Here is a 23757-nt window from a genome sequence, read left to right as displayed (position 1 = left end):
TGAACCCACTGTGGTAGCCACTCTTTGTTATATCATGAGGTACCACTCTCTTGAAGTCAATGAGAACGAGATAAATTCAATCATTGCTTAATATCAATGAGACAGACATACCCGTGTTTCCTTGAGCATCTTCTATCTTGTTTGGTGAAGTTGATAGAAACGATGGCCGAGTGAAATGCGGGCCCTGAAGACATGGTTGCTGCTGCTGCTGCAAAGGCGTGGGTTTCAAGACTACCCTCCAGTCCACTTGAGTAATATCCGACCTTGATCGAGCATGCCCGGGCTTAAAAGTAGAGGTCTCATCCAACAAGTCGTTGACAGAGCGAGGTCTGTCCCTCCGACGCTGACAAATGTTGAAAAACTGAAAGGTCGATGCTTCCTTTTGCTCCATCCAGGAAAGGTTATCTGGAGTTGTCCCCCTCTGGACCACAAACTGTTCTTTGGAAGGGAAGACATTTTGGGCTTTGGTTTCTAAGAGTCTGCTGTTACAATGGTCCCAAATCCTGCCCTCCTTGCCCACAGAAGCCACATTTCTGAGGGCACCATGATCAGGTATGTTACTGAATACTTCGTGTCCCACCAGTTCAGGGACTTCCTGAATCCCATAGGCCTCTGCCTGTTGGACAGCCTTTTCTAGCTTACTGTCAAAAGAACTAAAGAAATCTTCAGTGACTTCCAAGGCCGGGCTGATATCGTCCACTTCCAAAGCTTCCATGTCACAGGTTCCAAAGTTCTAAGCCTCCTAAGCTGGTTCAGGAAAGGGTTTCATGAACACTGACCAAACATAGGAAGGTGCTCACCCGTGGAGTTCTAGAAGCAACTTGAGGGACGCTTCCTTTGGCTGCCTGCACAAGGGTAGCTGATGTTTTCCTTGCCCACTGTAAACATGAGCATGAGGAGAGCCAGGAAGAGGTTCCTTCGAGATTATTCTTCAGTGAGATGCTTGATCTGACGTGCTGGTCAGCCCAAGGCCATGGCCACCCTTGGTTTCCTGGAAGAAAACAAACAGGGCGATATTGGCACACAGTCCATTGCAATCTACAGGATATAAATCTGCCGAATTGCTTCCTCCTGCGAACACCTCTCCCCTGGCAGTCATGCACAACGGTGGGAAATAATTACACAGGAGGTTCCTTGATGGAGTACACACCACTATGGGCTTTGTATTAGAACTTACAGAGAGCAGGGTGGAGCACTTGATAAGAATTAAGGTCAATGGCTTTTATTCACGGAGAGAAGCCATTGAGAGCAGTTGTGCAAAGACTGCCTTGGCAAAGCTCTGTAATATGCTAACCTAAAATAGCAATCAGAAGCGAGCGGGGTTCCATGACTGGCCCTATACAGTGAGCAGGCTGAAAGTCACACGTGCACGAGTTCTTTCAGAAACCGTGAAAGCACTGATGGTTTGTTGGGACTAGTGGTGCAAGGAAGAAGTAGAGAGAGAATTCCTGCCCTTTTATTAAACCTGGTTATCACTGTGACTGTGCTTCTTAGGTTTTTAATACGTAATACCTAATGATGGCACTGTTAGGTAAGCATTGGGCTGCTAACAGCAAGGTTGGTGGTTCAAACTTACCAGCCACTCGTGGTGGGTAAAACAGAGGAGGCCATCTCTTCCCATAACAATTTACAGCCTCAGAAATCCTAAGTATAGGTCATTATGAGTCAGAATTGACTCAATAGTAGGAGATTTATTTCCTGACTCTAACACCCCTGGTGCTGGAGATGGACACACATGGTGGCTGCCTCAATGGGCTCAGGCATAGGAGCAATTGCGAGGATGACACAAGATTGTGCAATGTTTTCTTCTGTTGTGTGTGCACAGGGCTGCAGGGGGTCAGAGCCAACTCAATGGCACCTACGACAATAACGACAGCGCCCTTGGAATGGTTCAACTGGCTAACATGCTCTGCTCCGACCAGAAGGTTGCGAGGTCTGGCTGTATTCCTGTCCTTGGCAAAAGCCAAAAGGGAAACCACTCTATCACCCTCCAATAACCTCTCCTGCTTTAACACTGAATCGCTTTTAACACTAGTCCATATACTTGAGTCTTGATGGAGATAGATCCAATCATATAATAATTTCTATTTATGACATCCCTCATTTAACCTTCTATTATAGGAATTCTGGATTTCACCATTCAGTGCTTTACATTGCCTCTGTTTGGAACTTACCCAGGGACTCCTTTGCTTTCTGATGTGAATATGTACTTCCCCTTCCTAGCCATACTCCATAAACACTGCAGTCTACCGTGGCCACACACCACTCTTCCTCTTTACTATTACACTCCAGTCACACAGGCCTCGCAGTTCCTCAGTGTGGTTTTCCTTTTCACCTGTAAGGCCTTCCCATACGCTGTTGCCATTGCTAAAGGGGACACCTCCTTCCACCTTTCTGCTATCTAGTGCCCAATTTTCTTTCAAGGTCGCAACCTACTGTCTTTGCAGACTGTATCCTTTAAAGTTGGCCACAACAGCTTCTATCCAATATACTTTTCTGCAATAAAAATGAGACCACTCCCAACCTGCTTAGCCTGTGTAATATTGCAAATCCCATAGCTTGTCCATGGATTCTACCCAGAGGGTATGAGATGTTGTCTCAGGATATTAAAATAAATTACATATTTTGTCTAGCATTAATCTGTGTTTTCCTTGCTGAGTACAGCTCTGGTGGCATAGTAGTTACAAGTTGGACTGCTAACCCGAGGTCAGTAGTGTGAAACCTCGAGCCGCTCCAGGGGAGAAAGAGGAGGCCTTCTACTCTGCAGTTACAGTCTCAGAACCCACAGGGCAGTTCTACTCCGCCCCGGAGGCAGCACTGCTATGAGGCAGAACTGCCTGGCTGGCAGTTCTCTTTCCTTGTCCCAGCCTGATGACCAGCCTCTTTTGAGCCCTTTTCCTCCAGGGCAAGTATTCGATCACACCAAGTAAGTACCAGTTCTGGCCAGACCTGGCCCACCAAACAAGCACAGAAAGGGCAGTCCTAACAGCCAGGTCACCCCGGCACCCCAGAATAACAGTACTCTTGTCAAGGAACCAAAAGTTGCTAGAAAGACACACCAGACCAACTTCGATGACGAGGGGTCCCATAAACCATTTCCTGTTAAGAATCTTAACCCTGTTCTCATGCCTATTAATGACCGTTCCTAGAACATTCATTACATATTCATTTTCCCCTCAATTCACTTCCTGGAGTACGCGTATAAAACTCCAATCCCCCTTTTCAGGAGCTTGCCTTGGCGACGCTCGTCCCAGCTGACACCTTGCTCGGTCAACCAAGCAAAGCTGGCCTTTCTCACTGTCGTCCCACCCGTCTTTGTCTAAGGGCGGGGAGGTGGCGATTATTTCCCCATGTCCTTGCACCCAGGCCTGATGTGTGATGTTTGGGTCAACAGAATGTGCCGGAAGTGATGCTGCACCTGTTTGAGTGCACATCTTAATTGGCCGGGAACGTTCCTCTCGCTGTCTTCTAGAGCCCCAAGCTGACACCTAAGAAGTCTGGGTAACTGCTGGAGAGAGAGGCCTTATGGGGAAGCAAAACGACCAAAGTCAATATGGACTTATAAGAACAAAAATAAGGTAAGTAAGTAATGCCAGACATGCACATTAGAGAGGACGATTCTTATGTCGCTGCTGGGGGCCATCAAGTTAGCCTGGGTAATACTGTAATATTATAGGACAGGGTAGAACTGCCCCTGTGGGTTGGTTTCTAAGACGAACTCTGAGTAGAAAGTCTAAGGCTTCTCCAGTGGAACAGCCGGTGGTTTTAAACTCCCGACCTGGCTACTCCAGCCCACTGTGCAATCACTATGCCACCAGGGCTTCTAGTGTGAAGGCACACAAGTAGAACTAAGTAATGACGGTATGTGGCATGGGGTCCGGTGGAGCCTTCAGATGACTTCACGCCAGCCAGCATCTAACTAGAAAACCTCAGAAAAGACCCCCAAGTAAGAACTTCACAGCTACGCCCCATCATAAACCAGAGAGATAAAAAATGTTTGCTTGAAGAATGTATTTGGGAGTAGTTTGTTACTCAACAACGAATCATCAGGCCGCACCACTTCCTAAGAGAAGCTCCTTCTGGTGTCCCAGACCAGATCAATGTCCCAGTTAGGAGTTTCCATGGCACTTGCTCTCTGGTCAATCACACACACCAGATTTGTAATCACTAGATTCCATATCAGTGGCTGCTGTCAGGCAGAGACTGGGTCTACTTGGTTCATGCCTGGATTCCCCGAGTACAGCTGCAGTTCAGTCAATGTTTGTTGAATCAATACATAACACATTTTTGAGTCTCATCTTTAGGATTCATTTGAAACTGTATTATGTTTTCCTTTGTTGTCAGTACCTCTGACTTCCAGCCCTCTCATCAAGTAATGACGACTCCGAGAAGGACATAACAATAAAGGTAGCTATTGCTTTAAGAAAAGCCCCAAGTGGTCGTGGGGGGAGGGGGGAGCTCACTCTTTAGTAATAAATGAGTGAACAGACCAGAGTGAGCAGCTCAGCTCTTTGCAAAACAGTGACACTTACTGAGGGTTGTAGCTATTTATTCATCCCACAAATATTCACTGAAGCAACTACTGCACCCAGCACTGGTACTAGAGCAGTGAACAAAACCTAGCCAAACCCTGCCTTCGGGGAACTCAGTGGCAGGGAAGCACTTTCTTACTTTGCGTGCTAGGAACAGCTCTAAATGCTTCCCAGGTCTTGACTAGCTCAGTCATTAAGGAAGCAGTTATCAACCTGGGGGTCACGACCCCTTTGTGGGTCAAATGACCTTTTCACAGGTGTTTCCCGATTCATAACAGTAGCAAAATGGCAGTGATGCAGTAGCAACGAAAATAATTTTATGGTTGGGGGGTCACCGTGACATGAGGAACTGTATGAAGGGGTCATGGCGTGAGGAAGGTGGGAAGCACTGCATTAAGGTGTGGGAGAAAAGGCTGTGTCACAGTGGGGCAATCCCATCCCATCCCATCCCAAACCGCACTCCTCTAAGAAACCTTCCTGAGGATTCCATCCTTTAGTGTCTCCACTTCCTCCAGCTGCCTAAAGCACCGCCCAAAAAAACCCATTTTGTAAACTGTCATATTTTCTAAGTGACTCCTTCTTAGTGCCTCAACTATCAGCTTCTTGAGGACAAGCCTACAGGGCCACCTATTCAGAGGCGTTTCAAGAAACATGCAGCAAGAGCTCCCTGGTCTTGTCTTTCCTCCCTGCACTGTAGCCTCCATGTCACCTCCCTTAGCCCTGCAGAGTCTCCCAGAGAGCGGTCGGCAGACACGTTCTACAGAAGGTGTAGCAGGCCATACGGTCTCTTTGACAATTACTTAACTCTGCCACTGAAAGTAGGGAAAGCAGACAAAAAGGAGGGGTTGGGCATGGTTGTGCTCCAATAAAACTTTATTTACAAAATCTGGCAGTGAGCCAAGTTGGTCCAACATCACCAACCCTTGGTGAAGGTGTAGACCAGATTGCTCAGGTGTGAGGGCAGAAGGAAGCAGTGACGGTAGGGGTACTCAGGGAAGGAAAGAATTACAGCGCCACTAATTACCAGTAACAGGAGTTTTTTAACTACTTAACCTCCCTAATATCTACTTCTTCATTTGTAAACCCAGCAAATTACTGATAACTTCCTCCTAGAGTAGTTGGACAGGGTTCTGGTGGAACAGTTGGTTATGGCGTGGGCTCCTAACCACAAGGTCAGCGGTCTGAAACCCCCAGCTGCTTCATGGGAGAAAGAGGAGGCTTTCCGCTCCAGTAAAGATTTAGTCTTGAAGACTCACAGGCGCAGTTCTACTCTGACCTGCAAGGTCACCATGTGTCAGAATGAACCTGATGGCTGTGGGTTTGGTTGGGGTTTGTGGGAAGGTGGGAGAACCGAGTAACAGACTTCATGGCGTGGTTCCTACACATAGCCTCTGACCAACAATGGCCTAACTGCTCCTACACCTGATCTACCCCTTTATCTTTCTTCTCTGGCTTCTTACTTACCTCCTCCCCACACCTTGTCCACAAGGGTCTCCTGGAAAGTCCTCAGACATGCAGACACCCTCTCACCTCTGAGCCTTTGTTTGGGCTATTTACCCCATACCCATAGGACCAACTTCCCCCTTTAAGCCTTTGTTCAAACCCCCTTCTCAATAAGGCCTACCATGACCAGCCTATTTAAAATTACAATACACACCCTCATTCACTGACTTATTACCCAACATTGTGCATTTACAATAGTAGAGAAAACGCTGCTGATTATTTTGAGCATCAATGTACACCTGGCAGCAACACAAGCCAAGGTGTGAGGTGAGAGCCACACTGACGATGAGAGTTATGTTTATGTGTCGGCAAGGGTGATTTGACAGTAATGAGGTCATCTGGCAGTTATGTAATGATGTGGTCATCCTCCATTCTGTAATCTGATTTGATCATTCCTCATTTCCATGTAATGCCAATTCCCACAGAACAACCTGGTATTTGGAACCTAACCATGTCTATAAATGAGGAGCACTGCCTAGGACTTCTTACTTTGCCATTGCTCTGCTCTTTCTTATGTTCTTATTTAATAATTTAAAACAGTTTTGGATTTATAGAAGTATTGCAAAGACAGCAGAGAGAGCCTTTCTCGTACTGAAGTGCAGCTGTGGTTTGGGGAAAGACAGCCTGAGAGGTGAGATGCCATTCTCATCACATCAGATCAAAGGTGCATACTTTCAGCACGACTTACCTTACCCTTGACGACCATGAAGAGCCCTGCATCCCTTCCGTGGATCTTGGAGCATACCACGTGATTCCCTTATTGCTAAATTTAAGCTTCTCCTTCCTCCCTAACACAGAAGCTCCATGCAGGCGGTAAGTACGCGCACTTTGTTCAGTGGTCTGTCCCAAGCACCTAGAATGATGTCTGGCACACACAAGCCCTGAGCTGACCTGGGCTAAGTGAATAAAGTACTGCTCCTTTGCATAACTTTTATGACCTCCCCAATTTGAAGTTATCGATCAACACCCACCTTCCCTGTCATCTCACTCTTCATCTATTTTGGTTTTTGTTTTGTTTCCCGCTCCGACCCTCCCTGCCCCCAAGAGGAGGTGGCTTCCTAGTTGTTCTGGTTCCTTTAACACGCAGGCCAATCCGACATTGTACTGAGGCAAGTGGATAAACTCTCCTGAATCTACACTAAACCCTGAGCTCCTGGATGGCAGGACAGTGTCCCCCAGGCCCTGGTTTTGCTATGCAATCTCTACATATTCCTCCTTTCCTCTTGGGCTCTACTTTCCGACCTTATTCTTTTTTGGAATCCCCCCTTTTCCCATGGGCTGTATAGAGCCCCAGAATCCACGACACGACAAGGGTCTGATGCCAACTTCAGTCTCTAGAAGTGAGTACTTCTTACTAGCTTGCGCATTTGGCTTTGAAATAAATAAATGAATACGTAGATTAAAAAGTACTCTTCAGGCGAGCCGTCCCAACAAACAAAAAATGATGGGTGCCTTCGTCTGACAGAGTGAAGGAAGTACATCAGCGCGTGGGCAGTGTGGTTTGTCTCCACACAAAATGGGAAGTCAGGAGCTAATTGGAGCTGCGTTCTAAGTCTGGATCAGCCACATTCTTGCTTGCTGGGTGGCCCCTGGCGAACCATGGAACCTCTCGGAGCTTTACTCAAGGACCTGCATCCAATAACCTTACTCACACCAAATTGCTCTGCATGCGGATCATTCACTGGCCAAACATGCCTTTCAAAATGTAAAACGACAGTATAATTACAGAGCATAATATTGGGTCTCCTGCATTCTACAACCAGGTGTTCCTGGTCTCTCCCTACACTGTTGTGTCAGCCCGCGACAAGGGCAGTCAGCAGTCAACTACATTTCCGCCAACCTGTCTACCAGAGATTTTCTATCTTACTTGTCTTTGTAAAGGAAACACCCTTGCTCTAAAAGGTTGAGAAACCGAGGTCCTTGTCAACCCCAAAGATCCCAGGTCAGCCTCAAAGCATAACAGGATGGAGAATCAGTGTATTGCTATTTTCTAACAAGGAAACCAGCTGTTTACAAGCTCGATCCTAAAGGCTGATTAACAGGATGAAGATGGCACTCCTCCCACGCCCAGCTCGAAGCAGACATGAGCAAGTCTACCAGCCTAGCCCACACAGAGATGCCATGTTCTGGAGACAGAGCTGGATGGTGAGCCGCCCCGGGCCAGTGCTGACTGCACTTGACAGACAATCAGAATGGAAAGGCTGATGAGGGGATGCTTGCAGCCATACAGTTTTGGAAACAGTTGGGCTATGAAGAAAAATGCAACACCAGACATGTAGGATAAATTGCTTCTGTTGATCCATTTTCAAAAATTAGAATGAGGGGTGAAGACAAGGATGGTCAGCACAGATGGCCCTGACATGTCCTTCAGGTCAGCTTAAGGCTGCTGCTGACTGAGAATTACGGAGAGTTACATATGCAAAGGATCCATCACAAGGGGTCTGATCCGGGTGAGATGAACTTCCTGAGCCACGAGGCTGTTTAAGAGTTGATGGTTTCTATGGTGTTTTGAGCTGAAGGCAATGGCAGACTGGCAGTAGAGCACAGACATGACTGCAAGCAGCAGATGAGGAAATGTTGCCAGTCTGGCCAGCACACTAGGTCCTAGGTCTTCCAGAGGAGATGGACAGCCAGAAATAGACGGAATCCCACTGTCTTAGGCTTGGTTATTGCTAGGTGCCAACAAGTCGATTTTGGCTCATAGCAACCCAATGTGAGAGAGCAGAATGCCCACACGGTTTTGGTGGCTACGATGTTAACTGAAACAGAAGTCCAAGTCTTCCCACTGGAGGGCTGCTGGATGGGTTGAAAATGCCAGCCCTTCAGTTGGCAGCTGTCTCTGCATTGAGTCTGCCAGGGCTCCTTCATAGGCTTCGAGAGACCACTAATGGCTACGCTGTATTCAAACTGTAATTAAAAAGAAATCTATTGCCATGGGGTACATACGGAACACAGTATACAAACACAAATCCGACAGTGTCCTTCCTACTTCTGTTGCTGTTGTGAGATGCCATCGAGTCCGTTCGGCACAACAGAGCGCACACTGTCCAGTCCTGTGCCATCCTCACGATGGTTCTATGCTGGAGCCCACTGTGGCAGCCACGGGGTCAATCCATGTTGGCGGGGCTTTCCTCTTGTTTGCTGACCCTCTACTTGACCAAGGATGACGTCCTTCTCCGGGAACTGGCCTCTTCCTGACAACGTGTTCAAAGTACACGAGACACGGTCTTGCCATCCTGGCCTCTAAGAAGCATTCTTCCTATACTTCTTACAAGACAGATTTGTTGGTTCTTTTTGGCAGCCCATGGTACTTACAAGATTTTTCACCAGCACCCTAATTCCAATGCAGTGATTCTTCTTTGTTCTTCCTTATTCAGTGTCCAACTTCCACATGCATATGGCGCAATGGAAAATGCCACAGCTTGGGTTAGGGGCCCCTAATACTCAAAACAACTTTCTTGCTTTTCAACGCTTTAAAAGAAATCTTGTGCAGATATGCACAATGCAATGTGTTGTTTGATCTCTTTACTGTTGCTTCCATGAGCATGCATCATGGATCCAAACAAGACTAAATTCTTGCCAACGTCAGTCTTTACTCCATTGATCATGATGTTATCTCTTGGCCCAGTTGTGAGGATTCTGGTCTTCCTTACATTGAGTTGTAATCCATTCTGAAGGCTGCACTCCTTGGTCTTCACCAGCAAGCACTTCAAGATTTCCTCCTGTTCAGCAAACAAGGTTGCATATCCAGGTTGTTAATATTTTCCTCCTATCCCAGTGCCACATTCTTCTTCACATAATCCAGCTTCTCTGATGAGAAAATCATAAGTATGGTAAAAAGATACAACCCTAACACACCTTTCCTGATTTTAAGTTATGCAATATTCTCTGGTTCTGTTCCCACAACTGTCCAATCTTGGTCCATTTACAAGATCTGCATGAGCACAATAAAGTGTTCTGGAATTCCCCTTCTTCTCAAGGCTGTCCATAGTTTGTTATGATCCACACAGTCGAATGCCTTTGAATAGTCAATAAACACAAGTAAACATATTTCTCATATCCTCTGTTTTCAGCCAAGATCCATCTGACATCAGCAATGATATCCCTTGTTCAACTTCCTCTTCTGAATCCAGCCTGAACCTCTGGCAGCTCCCTGTCAATGTACTGCTATAATCATTGTTGGGAGATCTTCAGCACAATTTTATTTGCATGTGATATCAATACTATTGTTCTATCATTTGGGAATTTCTTTGAAATGAGTGTAAATATATTGCTAGAGTCAGCTTCAAACTAGAGCAGGAAATGCCTGGCTACATACAGGTGAGTACCACCGGAGCCAAGCCACCTGCAGTGGAACAAATATGCGACCAACCCCAACAATGTGGCTACCACCCCACAGAGGTACAGTGAGACAAAGACATTCTAGACATCCAAAAGGGGCAAGGGAAGTTCTTTCAGGTTTAAAGATGTCATTAGCTCATAGACCCCTTTAGAATCTTGGTAATGGGGCCTGGGCTTCCAAGCAAAATACTGTGCTGTTTCATTCAGATGTCTCATAGAAGCGGAATTACTATAGGCGGGGGTGGGGTGGGGTGGGGTGGAGAGGTGGAAGGACACTGTCTTACTGAGAAAGGTTCTCTTTTCCATGTGTGGTGTGGAGTATCATTTTTAACTGCATGCCAAATGTGTTAATACGTATGAGGGGGCTTCAAAAAGTTTGTGGGAAAAGGCTGTTATACGCCCTCCTGTTTGTAGTAACTCATCAGAGAGAAGTGAGTAAAGTTGCAGGACTATTTTAAAGGCAATGAAAGAGACCCCAAAAGATGACACATGTATCATCAGTCTGAAGCACCTTGAAAAAGGAAAACAAAAACCTGCCTAGACTCTACTAATTAACGACGAGTAGGAACTGCCTGGAGGGTAAATGGTAGGTCACACAAGTTCATTTAACTTTTAAATCACCTTTAGAGATTGGTATTAGGAAGAACACAAACAAGGAGTTGACAGGCTGTGTCCAACCCATCAGCCACACCAGACTAAGTATGGAGTGTGTTCCAAGGGACTGATGTGTGGCAATGGGAAGAACATAGACTTATAATCCCAAGAAAGAGTTCATGTCAGCACTGCTCTCTATGCAGAAGGACTTCCAGCAAGTTATGCTGAATCAGAGCCTCTGGGTCTTCCTTATCTGTGAAATAGAAAACCAGCCACGCCTGTCCTATCTATTTGAAGAGAGTAATGAAGCCCAGCTGAGCAAATCATCAGAGAAGATGGATTATCTGAAGAAGAGGAAGGCTTATTAACAACCTGTGGCATGCAGATGACATAACCTTGCTTGCTGACAATGAGGAGGAATTGAAGCCCTTACTGAGGAAAATCAAGGATCGCAGCCTCCAGTATGGATTACAACTCACTGTAAGCAAGACCAAAATCCTCTCAACTGGACCAATAGGTAACATCATGATCAATGGAGAAAACGTTGAAATTGTCAAGGACTTTGCCTTCTTGGATCCACAATCAATGCTCATCGAAGCAGCAGGCAATAAGTCAAAAGGCAAGCTGCCGTAGGTAAATCTACTGCACAAGACCTCTTTAGAGTACAGAAGAGCAAGGATGTTCCTTGGAGGTCTAAAGTGCGTCTGAATCAAGCCATGGTATTCTCCATTGCATCATAGGCATGCGAAAATTGGACCTTGACTAAGGAAGATAGATGGTAGGAGAACAGATGCATTTGGATTGGGGTGCTGAAGAAGAATATTGAACGCACTACGGACTACCAAAAGGGCACAGGTCTGTATTGAATGAAGTAAAGGAGGGCAAGACGTCATCTTACATACGATGGACATGTTGTCAGAAGAGACCAGTCCCTGGAGAAGGACATCATGCTTGGTAGAGCGGAGGGGCAGCGAAAAAGAGGACGGCCCTCACGAGACATATTGACACAGTGGCAGCAACAATGGGCTCAGGCACGGGAACAATTGTGAGGACGGGGCAGGGCAGGGCCGTGCAGTGTTTCATTCTGTTGGGCAGAGGGTCACTGTGGGTTGGAGCCCATAATCACCACAATAAAGCACAAGTGCAATAATGCATGTAAACGTCTTTTGGAACATCTGAAACAATCACTACTCCTCTTAGAAGCTAGCTAATTGCTAGCCACACCAGCATTTACTCTCAACAAGCATTTCCAGGACATAGACCAAGTACTCCAGAACTATGCTAGATGCGAAGCACAACAGTTCTAATAGTCCGTGGTAAGCAGAAGCAAAGCCAAATGTAAAAAGTACTTCAACAGGAAGTACTCAAAAAGTGTTAGTGGCACACAGAAGGAATCATCACTGATGACGGTAAGAGAAAGAGCCTTAAGTAACAGAATATAATTAAATGATATAATGACATGATGCAAAAGGTACTATGAGTCAGAATTGATGGCAGTGGGGTTTTTTTGTTTGTCTATTTGTTTAATACAGAGATGGTTTCATTTGAAAGAAACCAAAAACAAATGAAGTAAATAAACATGCAAGCAAATTATATAGTGACATGTATACAGAGATAACTTCACGTGACTGAAACCAAAGACAAAGGAAACAGACACATGAAACCAATCACACTTGCTCCAGAGAAGGTGATGCTTACAGCAGGAACAGCCTACCACAGAGTGAGCTCAACATTCACAACTGCATGTATGAGAGGCACAAGTGCCTAGTCACAAACTGCCCAAGTCTTTCTGGCCAACCAAAGGCCCGTAAGAGGAACAGCGATGTCAGGGGAAATGCGTCATTGCCTCATGTTCTGTTGACTTTAATTCCTCAGGCCACTGCAGTTGGTTAGCAAAAGAAAGACAGCCTCCAACTAGAACCTTCAAGAATAACCAGTGATGAGTTAGCACATGTTCATACAACCATCTACCGGCTCGTCAGGCCAATGTACATGAGAAGTAATTAGTTTATTTTTTCTTTTCCTGCTATTTTAAACACAGAAAAAAAATGAGCCTACGTCTTTGTTAGATGGTGTCCCAAGAGTAGCAGATCCATGAGTAAAAGATGATTCACCGCTTGTTTGGAAACACAGACAGAGTGGAAATGGCTGTGTCCGTGACCCCTTCCTCTCTTTTGGACATAATCTCAATCTAGTCTGTGACAATGACCTTGGTTACAAGAAGCTGGTTCTAGTTCTGTCAGGAAACCAGCAAGCCTGCCAAAGTCAGAGCACTATTTGACCCTCAAAGATGAGAAGGCAACAAAACCCTGCTGCCGTCAAGGCGCTCTGCTAGCGACTCCACAGGGGAGTCGAACTCGCTGAAGGGCTTCCCATGGAAGCCGACCTCCTCATCCTCCACCCACGGAGCAGCTGCGGGCTGGGACCACCACCCTCTCCGTTAACAGCCCAAAGCCCAATCCACTGTGCCAACAGGGATCCCCCGCAGTTGATGTCTATCTTATAGTCAGAGGAAAAGTTCACAAACTATGACGATTCAGAATAACAGAAAGGGCCCTTTCATCCCCTAAATCCAGACATAGATTAATTTTATGATGGACTATTATCAGAACTGATTCTATGGCAGTGAGTTTGGCTTTTGTTGTTGTTGTTGTTTAGTGTCAAGAGTATAAGGAGCCCCTTGGAGGCACAGATGGTTAAGTGCTCGACCACTAGCCAAAAAGCTGGTGCTCTGAACACCCCCAGAGGCACCTTGGACGACAGGCATGGAAATTTGCTTCTGAAAGAGCCCAGCCTTCAGAACCTGGGCACACAGGTCCTATCTGCTGCCCACGTTGTCACCCTGAGTCGGTATCATGGTGACTCTGAGGATGGTAAGGAACAGCGTCAAATAATTCTGCAACGTGGAACGTGCCAGAATTCAATCATTGGTCTGTATTTCTCTGACATTCGGATAAGCATATGATAGTTGAAACTCCAGTAATTGTCCATTATCAAGGACTACTACTGCAGTAAACTGAAAAGGTTCTGCAGAGGATCCCTCCAAGGTAGATGGATATATATTAAATATGGGGTGATATATTTAATAAAATGTTTAAAAACAAAGGAAAGAGAGTTCTTATATCTCCTAAGCCAAGGCCAAGAGTAGAAAGAGGCAAGGATATTAATGTTGAATATTTACTAAAGGGCAGGCCCGGTGCTGCTAGGCCTCTCAAGGACACCCTGTGAGAGCTGCTGCTAGCGCTTCACACATAAGGAAACCATGATGGAAAGATGAAATAAGCGGGTGGAAATGAGATTCGAAAATTCCTATGTTTTCTATATGACAGTTTAGAGCAAATTAATGACTTTGAAAGAAGACAGCTAAGAGTGTATACACCTGATCCTTCAAATTTCAGTTCCCCACACTGGAAATTTCTACTAATCATTATTTTTAAACCTTTGTTCGTTAATCCCACTACTCAGAAAGCTATCTTTACACCCTGGGAAATAGCTCATGCTTAATTTACAAAAGAGTCTTCTTTATATAACTTCTGTGTCACAGCAAGTTCTCTAAGGGACTGGCGGATGAGAGGTCCCTGAACAAACTGAGGGAAACGTCGTTCACTTTCTAGAGAGCTAACCTCCATTCTCTCAGTGACCTTGGACACATTATTTGGAAATGTGGCTTCAGTGAGGCTAAATAAGTGCTTTAGCAAATGTTTACATCGTCCTAATTGCTCAAACCTTTTACTAGTGTTTCCCTAAGACATCATTTTTCATTTTGCCAATAAATGGAAACACTTGGAAAAATGTTTGCTTTTTAAAAAGCTGCAAATAAATGCCCCTGTCAAAAGAATTAAAAGAAATATTTTCTAAGTAGAGATAATACAAACATATATTGACTGACAATGCATATCCAAATACATTGCCTATCTCTAAAACCAATTCTGTTTAGGTGGAGCGAGGCAGGGGTGGGAAGGATATAATGTATAGGAGATTAAAACAAAATAGCCAAACAGACTCACAACCTCCAGTCTCTTTTTGTTAAGTCTACCACCACACTACAATGAAAAGGGGAAGGAAATTCATTTTGGACCAAAAAACTTGGAATTAGAAGACTTGAGTTTGAACCTAGCCTGTACCACCACTAAAGATATGACTCGGGGCAAACTACCCACACCTGAATTTCCATGACTGTCTGAAACATAAGGCCAATGAGGATATCTGTCATCCTTTCTTCAAAGGTTGTCCTGAGGAGCATATCAAACATAAACTCACTGCCCTTGGGTCCATGCTGACTCAGCAACTCCCTGTGGTTTCCTGAGAGTAGAAAGCCCAGTCTTTTTCTCCGGAGGAGCTGCTGCTGGCTTTGAACTGCCTTTCATTTGGATCGCAGCCCAACGTGTAACCACTACTCCATCAGGACTCCATTCGAAGGACATAAGGGAATGCTTTATGAACTCCAAAGCAGGGCGTGCTAGATTTCAGTGTGGAGCCAGGGGCAAGGTGACCACATTCGCTTTGACCTCCTCTATTAGACACAAGCAACCTGGTGTCAGTTACCAGTTTAGGAAGCCTGGGGGAGGTGGGGAGGGGGGAGTTGCTATCAATCCATTCCGAGGTGCCCTCTGCATCCTTCAGGTCACCACAAGTCTGTATCTGCTTTGCTCCTGGTCTTGGAAGGTAGGGATGTGGTGGTGCAGTCATTGCATCAGGATCCAAATGAGACTGGGCAAAGGTTGCTGAAAGAAGCGACCAGGGCCAGCTCTAGCGCCAAGCCCATCCGTGATTGCAGACAGGGAGCCCTGGGGGACCCGAGAGGAAAGGCAGCACCAGCCAGGCCTCCCCACAACCAAGCCCAACCCACTGCCGTCAAGCTGATCCCAACTCACAGCACCCTGTGCATGGAGCGCCGTCACTGCAGCTCTTTAGGGGCACAGATGGGTGCATCTTTCCCCCGCTGAGTCACTAATGGGTTTGAACTATCAAACTTGTCAGCCCGAGGCCTAACCAGGCTCCTGGAAAATCCCTTGTCTCCAGGGTCCTCTGCTCCTCCCCTGTAAGACCCTTCTCACTACATGCCTATGCGTTAAAAGGAAAAAACGAAGTAAAGCCTTCCATTGCCCCATCTTCCTCTACTACTGTCCTCTTCCTCCAAGTTTCGTAAAGAAATTCGTTCTTCATATCATCTGACTCATTTTGCGACACACATTCATTCTCCCCTCACCCAGGAAGCTCAAGCGAATGTCACCAACAAGTTCCTTGTGGCTGAACTCTGGGAATATATGCACCTATCTTCTCCCAGAAAGACGTGTAGTCTCGGAAGCCCAGAGAAGCGGTTCTACCTTAATCATCCTGGGTGGTTTGTGCCAGAATCCACTCGACGGCAGTGGGTGAGGTTGGATTTGGCATTTTTCACTCTCTGAACACCCCCTTCATTGCTCTCTTGGCCTTGTTCACGTGGGTGGGCCCTTCTGGAATTTCTCCTTCATCCCGAGACCCGTCCCGCCCCCTCGATGCGCTCCCCTTCCGATGCCTGTTCCATACACGTCGCCGTTCTTGCTTTATGCTACCGAATTGATTTCCACTCATAGCAGCCCTGCGGCTTTCCGAGCCTTGATCTTTAGACAGGCATCCAGGTGGTGCACTGGTTAACAGAGCAACTGCTAATTGTAAGGTTGGTGGTTTGAATCCACCAGCTGCTCTGTGAGGAAGATACAGCAGTCTGTGTCTGTCTCCTAAGGATTGGTTACAGTCTCAGAGACCCTGTGGAGTCATTCCAGTCCATCCGAGAGTTTTATGAATTGGGATCCACTGACTGCAGCGAGCTCAATCTTTCCAGGTAGACCTCCAGGTATTTTCTCCCATAGAACCTCTGGAGGGTGGGAACTGGTGGCTTCTCAGCTAGCTGCCAGGTGCTTATTTGTACACCACTAGGGCTACTGATCAATATGGACACTCCTCCCTTCTTCCCCAAGAGTCCTCTTACTTAGTTCCTCTTCTGCCCTCCCACTGCATGATCTCCACCCATGGCTTCAGCAGCAATTCGCAAGAGCTCTAGTGGGCAAACTGGGCTCGTTCTCTATGTGTTTATGTGTGGCTCTGAAGTGAAATTGAAGACGAAAATAAGACAATCCTAGTTTCATCTAAAGGCTTCTATCAGATCATGGTGATTTCACCTTTGTAAAATAAATGTATGGCTCTTGAGTAATTTTCAAATTGTTGTGAGACACAGGATTGGCTCTTCCTCCTCAAGTTTGCCGACCCCTGCGCAAGACGGACACCTGCTTTCCAAATAGTGGGCAAGCACAAAACTGGACTCACCACCCCCCCACACACCCTACACCTAGCCCTCTCCCAGCATGCCCTGTATATCAAAGGATATCCTCCTCCTCTGCCCAGAACCACAAACAGCATCCTTGACCCTTTGGCTCTCCATCCACAATTGGTAGGTCATAATAAGTCTACCGCCCCGATACCTATCGAATCTATCCACCTCTCTCCATCTCAACTGTCTCAGTCTTCTTGCTTCAGCCTTGTTCTCCTCTGGCCCACTCTCCATATTGCCGACGGGGGCTCTGCAACCGAAGCAGTTCCAACCCAACCCCAAGACCCTATTGCTTTCTGGGTAAGCCATACACTCTGTTGTTACTGGTTACAGTGAGTCAGCTCCAAGTCGTGGCGAACACTGCGTATTTGTTATATATGTAACACTGGTACAGCTATGGAACAGTGTGTTATGTAGAACACGGTGAAATGTTGCCAGGTCCTGAGCCACCGTCTGTCTCATTGTGTGTTTGAGTTCACTGTCGTGGCTCTGGTGTCGATGCAGCTCTCTGAGGGTTTCCCTCGGTCTCACCGCTCCTCTACATCACCAAGCAGGATGTCCTTCTTAAAAGTAGACGAGCCTTCACATTGCCTTTCAGAACTCATGGCCACTCACGTTCCAGATGCTACCATTTTCATTTTCCTCCCTCACCTCGTCCTCAGGCCTCCGCTTCTCTCTCCACCCATCCAGAATTTGCAGGACCGGGCACTTGTCACAGGCTCTCTGACCAGCCTGCTTCCTCTCCCTCTAACACTTCTCCAGACCCACCTCTGTTGTCTTTCCCCAACTCCATCCTTACACACAATCTGGCTAATGCTGATTCAGCCTCCAGATCTCTGCTGATCACTTCCTTCAGAAAAAAGTGCTCCCTGAGTTCTCAGGTCCACTTTAGCTATTCCTCTTAAATGCTCCCCTAGCATTCTGATTTCTGCCAGGATAATGCTTTTGACACTATTTCTATACCATTTTTTAATGGCCTGTTAGCTTGTCTATCTCCTCCAAGAACTCTAAGCATCATAGCGCCAAGGACTGTGTCTGTCTTGTTCAAGATTGTATTCCTGGCTCCAAGCACAACACCATGGCACAAAGCAAGCTTTTAATCATTGGGTCCTGAGGGTGGAAGAGGAACTGTTCTGGAAAAGTTAATGCTGGGAAAGTGAATGGAGAACACATGCAAGGTGACCATTTAATGTCCAGAAGCAAAAAGGTTAAATTTATGGTACTTTCTGAGCTATAAATTCAAGTTCCCTATTCTGTGACTAAGCCTCACATGTAGGCCACAAGGTGAAGTGGGAACTTAGCAAGTTCCCAGTTAATATCCCCAAGTGAAAAGGATACATGGCAGCTTGAGTTTGTATTGAATTATAAATTGATTACACTCCTCAACATAACCAGATAAATAAATCTCTACCATGCTCATAAAGGTGGCACATAATTGGGCAATCCAATTTGAAACACAAAACTTAAATGAACGGTTAATGGGTATATGAAAAACAAACATGTTAATAAAAATACATGGCTGATGTCTCAGTGCACTGGCTTCTATATTTTGACTTTGCAGTTTGTTCATAACTCATACTGTCATCCAGATTAATTACCCTCATGGGTGAAATAAAGCTTTTACCTTATAGTCAGCATGAAGGTAGTAAATCATGTGGGTTTTCAGTGTCTGTCTAAGAAAATCATCAGAGCCAATGAAATAAAGCAAACATAACACATGGGATTTATTCTCAGTCAGCACTCAGTTCCTTAATTCTGCGGTTTCCCCCAGAATTCCAAACTAGAATACAGACCAGCAACTAGACACCAAGTACCAAGCCCACTCTATGGGGAAAAGGAGGAGAAAAGACACAGTGACGTTCTAGATATCCGCCACCCCTTCTCGTGTCCCCCAAGAAGCACATCAGCATTTGGCAAGCAGCCAGTAGGACAACAGACCATTCTGTATTTCTCTAGGTGTGTGGGTGAAAAGAGGACAGGCTGCCAGGAAGCACGAGTTGGAGTCGCAGTGGCCTGCTGCTCCCGGACAATCTGTGGCTGTTTGCTGCCCCTGCGTTGGCCTCTGACTCAGGATGACCTCAAGCATAACCGAACAAAACACCGCTCAGCCCTGAGCCGTGCCACGATCCCGTGGAGAGCTGATCCTCGTGATTACCAGGGTCTCCATCGGCTGATCTTCAGAAGAGATAACCTATCCATTCTCCAGAGCCCGCTCAGCCTGAGAGGCCTGCTGAAACCGCTTCAGCGCCCTAACAGCTGGCAAGCTTGCCATAATGCGGGACGACACATGCGCACACTGGCCAGGAACTGAACAAACTGGAGTTTCTCATGTGGAAAAGGAGAACTCTACCACTGAAGCGCCCATGGAGACGGAGAATCCATAAAAATCTTCACGAAGAACCGAGCCTTTCCAGGCTCCTATTAAAATGGGGTCCTCTGAAACTAGAAGTTAAAGCAGCACCAACCTACCTGCCTGCTTCTTAGACATGCAAATGTACACAGAAGACTTGAATTCAGGCCTTACGCAGTCTGCACACAAGGTTAAACTGAATAGTTTGTCTTCTAGCCAGTAAATATTCTAGATATCGTAGCTTTGAACAATTTGTAATGCCGATGGTACTGGTGTAGATTCAGTTTGGATTTTCAAGTCATTATATACGTGGTTGGTGGTGCCCTGGTATTGTAGTGGTCACACGTTGGGCTGTAAGGTCAACAGTTTGAAACCACCAACCATTCCACAAGAGAAAGATGGGGCCTTCTACTCCCCAAAAGAGTTAGTCTTGAAAACCCACAGGAACAGTTCTATCCTGTCCTGTAGGGTCCCTCAAGGGAAGCAAATCAGTGATGGTGAGTTATATATATATATATATATATATATATATATATATATATATATATATATATATATATATATATATATATATATATATATATATCAAATGGTTACATATTCTTCAAAGTTCTTTGATTTCCACTTATATAAATTAACCTTGCTGCATAGCTTAAAGCCTAAAATTCAGCTATCAGTGAGAAAACACGAATTTTAATGAAAATCCAACCCCAAACATCCTATTTTTATGACATCAAAGTGATGCTCAGCAATCTTTCCACTGATTACCCTCACCAGAAATAATTTATGCAGCTTTGCTTTGAATCGCCCCAACAGTATTGTCATTTTCTATCACATTCTTTTTTTCTAAAAAATAAAAGGTAGCCCTTTCTTCCACCCATTTACATTATTCATGCATTTTTTATTACGTCCACTACTTGACTGGACATGTCTTAGATTCTTGGTACTCTCCACAGTGTAGGGATTTATTACTTGCTTTAAAAATAATGTTTATTGATTCTTTTATGATTATAAACAAGGACTACCTGCTCACTGTTGGGACATTTTGAAAATACAAAAACGTGTAAAAAGGAAAACAGACGGTATCTCTTCAGCCACCAAGGAAACGAATCCCAGAGGTTGGGCAAGAAGTTGTCCGTCTGGGAAGGTTAAAGTGCTGGTAAACGTGAATCAAGAACCCAGGGAAATCATGTGGCTCATTTCCATGAGAGAAAAGCATTCTCTCCATTTTAGCCCTTCCAGTTCCTTCTCTATGTAGGTTTTTGTTTTGTGTTTTTAAACATAGGTGAGAACATATTGTATATACAGTTCTCTATTCTCTCTCCTCCCCTCCACCCCCACCTCAACCCCCCCCCCCCACACACACACATACACACGTGCCGCCTTGCAGGAGCAGTGTATTACTTAATGTAGTTCGTCTAGCCATAGTCTCCTGTGTCAGTCTGGTAAGTATGTGGGGAAAGATGCTGATAGGATTCACATGTGAGTATTTGTGAACAGCAGTCACTGGAATGCCACCCTGCTGCGTATAAAATCAGCCCTCTGAGAAACAGGAGAGTGATTTTATTACTAGCAAGAGCCAAGGGGTAGGGAATCTCACTACCATCAAGAGGTAGGAGTGGAGGCTTCCTCTGGGCACTCAGTGCCCTGCCCAGTGAGTCTCTTGGATCCAGAAGGCAGCTGTGATATCAGAGGAGGAGCGCAGAACCAGGAGCCAGAGCAGATGGACTTCCCAGCCCACAGAGCAAGTAAAGCTGAGTGCTTTGGGGCCCCTGAGCACTTAACTGGGCCAGCAGGGCTTGCTGCCCCCCTGGAGTGGAGCTGAGGCTTACTAAAGTGGGGTGCCTCTGGGAGCTGGATGTCCTGGCCCACAGAGCATGGGTTGAGTGTCTTTGGGTTGAGGCTCCCAGCAGAGTGGTTGTTGTGTGCTAATAAAAATTTTGAATACCAACACCAAAGGTTTTAATTTTCTGAATTGTTAACAAACACATTGCACACAGTTACTACATCTTAGGCACTGTCCTAAGTACTTTGAAAATACGAGTTCAGGTGACCCTCAAACAACCTTATGAGATCCTAACTGTTCTTATTTTACAGATGAGGAGACGGACACACAGTGTGGTCTAGTAAACTGCCCCTTGTTATAAAACTAGCAAAGTAGCCGAGCTGGAATTCACACCCAGGTGTTATAGTTCCTGTGAATGAACGACTACACTGTGAAAATATTCACTGTAAAGGGCAATTTATAAGGCATTAATATGGATTCAATGTTCATGATTCAAACACACTCTTCTATTTGTAATTTAATGTACTATTTTTCTAATAAAAAACAGACTGCTGTATTTTGGAGGCGGCCTAAGAGCTCAGCTGCTAACTGAGAGGCTACATCGAGAGCAAGCTGTGGCTGGCTCCCTCAGCAAAGATCCCAAACCCCTTGCCCTGTGACCTCTTCTCACTCTCGGCAGTCTTTTAGGACACGATAGAATTGCCTTTGTAATGTTTCTTCGGCCGTAAGTCTTTGTGGAAGGAGCCCTGGTTAGCAGAAGCGGGTGCAATGGAGTGGGTTTCTACTCTTAGCAAGCCTACGCCCATCAGAGGGAAACCCTACCTGGCCCGTCCTCACTACTGTTCTGCTTGAGCCAGTGGTGGGTTACGCTAACGGAAAAGCCAGCTGTTCAAACTTACCAGTTGCCCAATCTGCTCCTGTAAATGTTTCGAGTCTTGAAACCCAAAGAGGCTGTTCCTCTCTGCCCCACTGGGCTGCTGTGCACTGGAATCAACGCACCGATCTCGAGGTCTTGATAGGTAAGTCTTTGTGGAAGCCAAGCGCCAAGTCTCTGCAGTGGGGCAGCACCCCCAAGCTTTGGGTTACCATTGTGAGTTTCCACCACTGACCTAGCGGGACTCTCTGAAAAAGTACTGGGAACGCTGTGGGCAGTTCTACTCTGTCCCACAGGCTTACTGAGTCACGATGAACTTGATGGCAATAAGTGTGATTGAGATTTCTGGCTGTAATTTATTTTAGGTACAACAATTACAGTAAAATACCTTATAAATGCAAATTGCAATTCATTCATTGTAACTGCTCAGATTAAAATAGGGGCAAAAAAAAACCCAAAACTTTTTTTGCTAGTTCCATTGAACCCAGTAAACTAGAAACCGAGACCAGTTTCATCTGTCGTGCAATTATAAATCTCCATGCTGATTTATTTTATTGGAGGGTGGCTCTGAACATTTCTGGTCCTGATGCTTGCTATCTCAATAATCTCACAATAAGCGTTAACCAGTGCCCGTCCTCGGCGACGGGGTGTCATTTCCGAGGCAGACACTGCGCGTTTTTAAAAGGGCAGCGTCGTCACAAGGCACGATCGTTCTGTTCCTGTGGGAGCCCCGGCTGGATGCAGGTGGAAAGCTCCGCTGGGGGTTGGTTTCTATGACGCGGGGGGAGGGGGAGGGGGGGTGGGAGCGAAAATAAAAAACAACAACAACACAGCCCAGAAGATGAGCTATTCCGAGTCCCGTCAACTCACGGTGGAGACCTGAGGGCAGCGCCTGCGCTCGTGCCGCCTCTCTACGAAAACCATCGCGCGGAGAAACCGCGAACTCACCGCTGGCCCGGGGAGCCGCTCGGCCGGTGACACCGCTGTCACCCTCCGGCCCTCCCCCCCCCCGCCCCCGGCGGCCGGCGGCCCCGAGCCGGCAGGTGCTCACCGGCCCGGCGGCCCCTCCCACTTCACCTGCGGGCCCGCGGGGTCGTCCGGCCGGCAGCCGCTCCGCATCCCGCCGCGCGCCGACAGCCGGGTGCGCGCCGCCGCGTCCGCTCGGCGCTGTTTACCGGCGGCTCCCGCGGTCCGCGCTTAAATGCTTCCCCGCCGCCCGGAAACGAGGCCCGGCCACCAGGGTTCCCGCCGCGCAGCCGAGGCTTTCCTGCCCGGGGACCCGGGAGCCGCGCCCACCGGGCCCCTCCGGCGCGCGTCTTTGGGGGGTTCAGTGACCACTCTCCGGTCGCAGCGCCTCCTAAAGTAAGATGGATGCTTGGTGCGGGGAAAATCCTGTTGGGATAGAAGCAGGGCCCCGTGTGAGAGAATCAGATGCGCTCCCTCCGAAAACGGGACCGTTCGCATGTA

The 23757-nt window shown here is 46.6% G+C and overlaps 1 protein-coding gene across 1 annotated transcript in view; it reads right to left on the bottom strand.

The window, feature by feature from the left end:
• The window catches only part of PLEKHM3 (pleckstrin homology domain containing M3), a 196805-nt gene extending 173338 nt beyond the window's left edge, over positions 1-23467 (bottom strand). Inside the window, exons 1-2 of the mRNA XM_075528977.1 lie at positions 23368-23467; positions 112-991 (exon numbers count right to left, since the gene is read on the bottom strand). Of these exons, the coding sequence (XP_075385092.1) occupies positions 112-715 (604 nt within the window). The 5' untranslated portion in view covers positions 716-991; positions 23368-23467. The remainder of the gene's footprint in view (positions 1-111; positions 992-23367) is intronic.
• Positions 23468-23757: the final 290 nt, after the last annotated feature.

Source organism: Tenrec ecaudatus, chromosome 13 (assembly GCF_050624435.1).
Source record: "Tenrec ecaudatus isolate mTenEca1 chromosome 13, mTenEca1.hap1, whole genome shotgun sequence".
In the NCBI taxonomy this organism is placed as follows: Eukaryota; Metazoa; Chordata; class Mammalia; order Afrosoricida; family Tenrecidae; genus Tenrec; species Tenrec ecaudatus.
The sequence above is the reverse complement of the archived record's forward strand: the minus strand, read 5'-3'. Positions and strand labels throughout refer to the sequence as shown.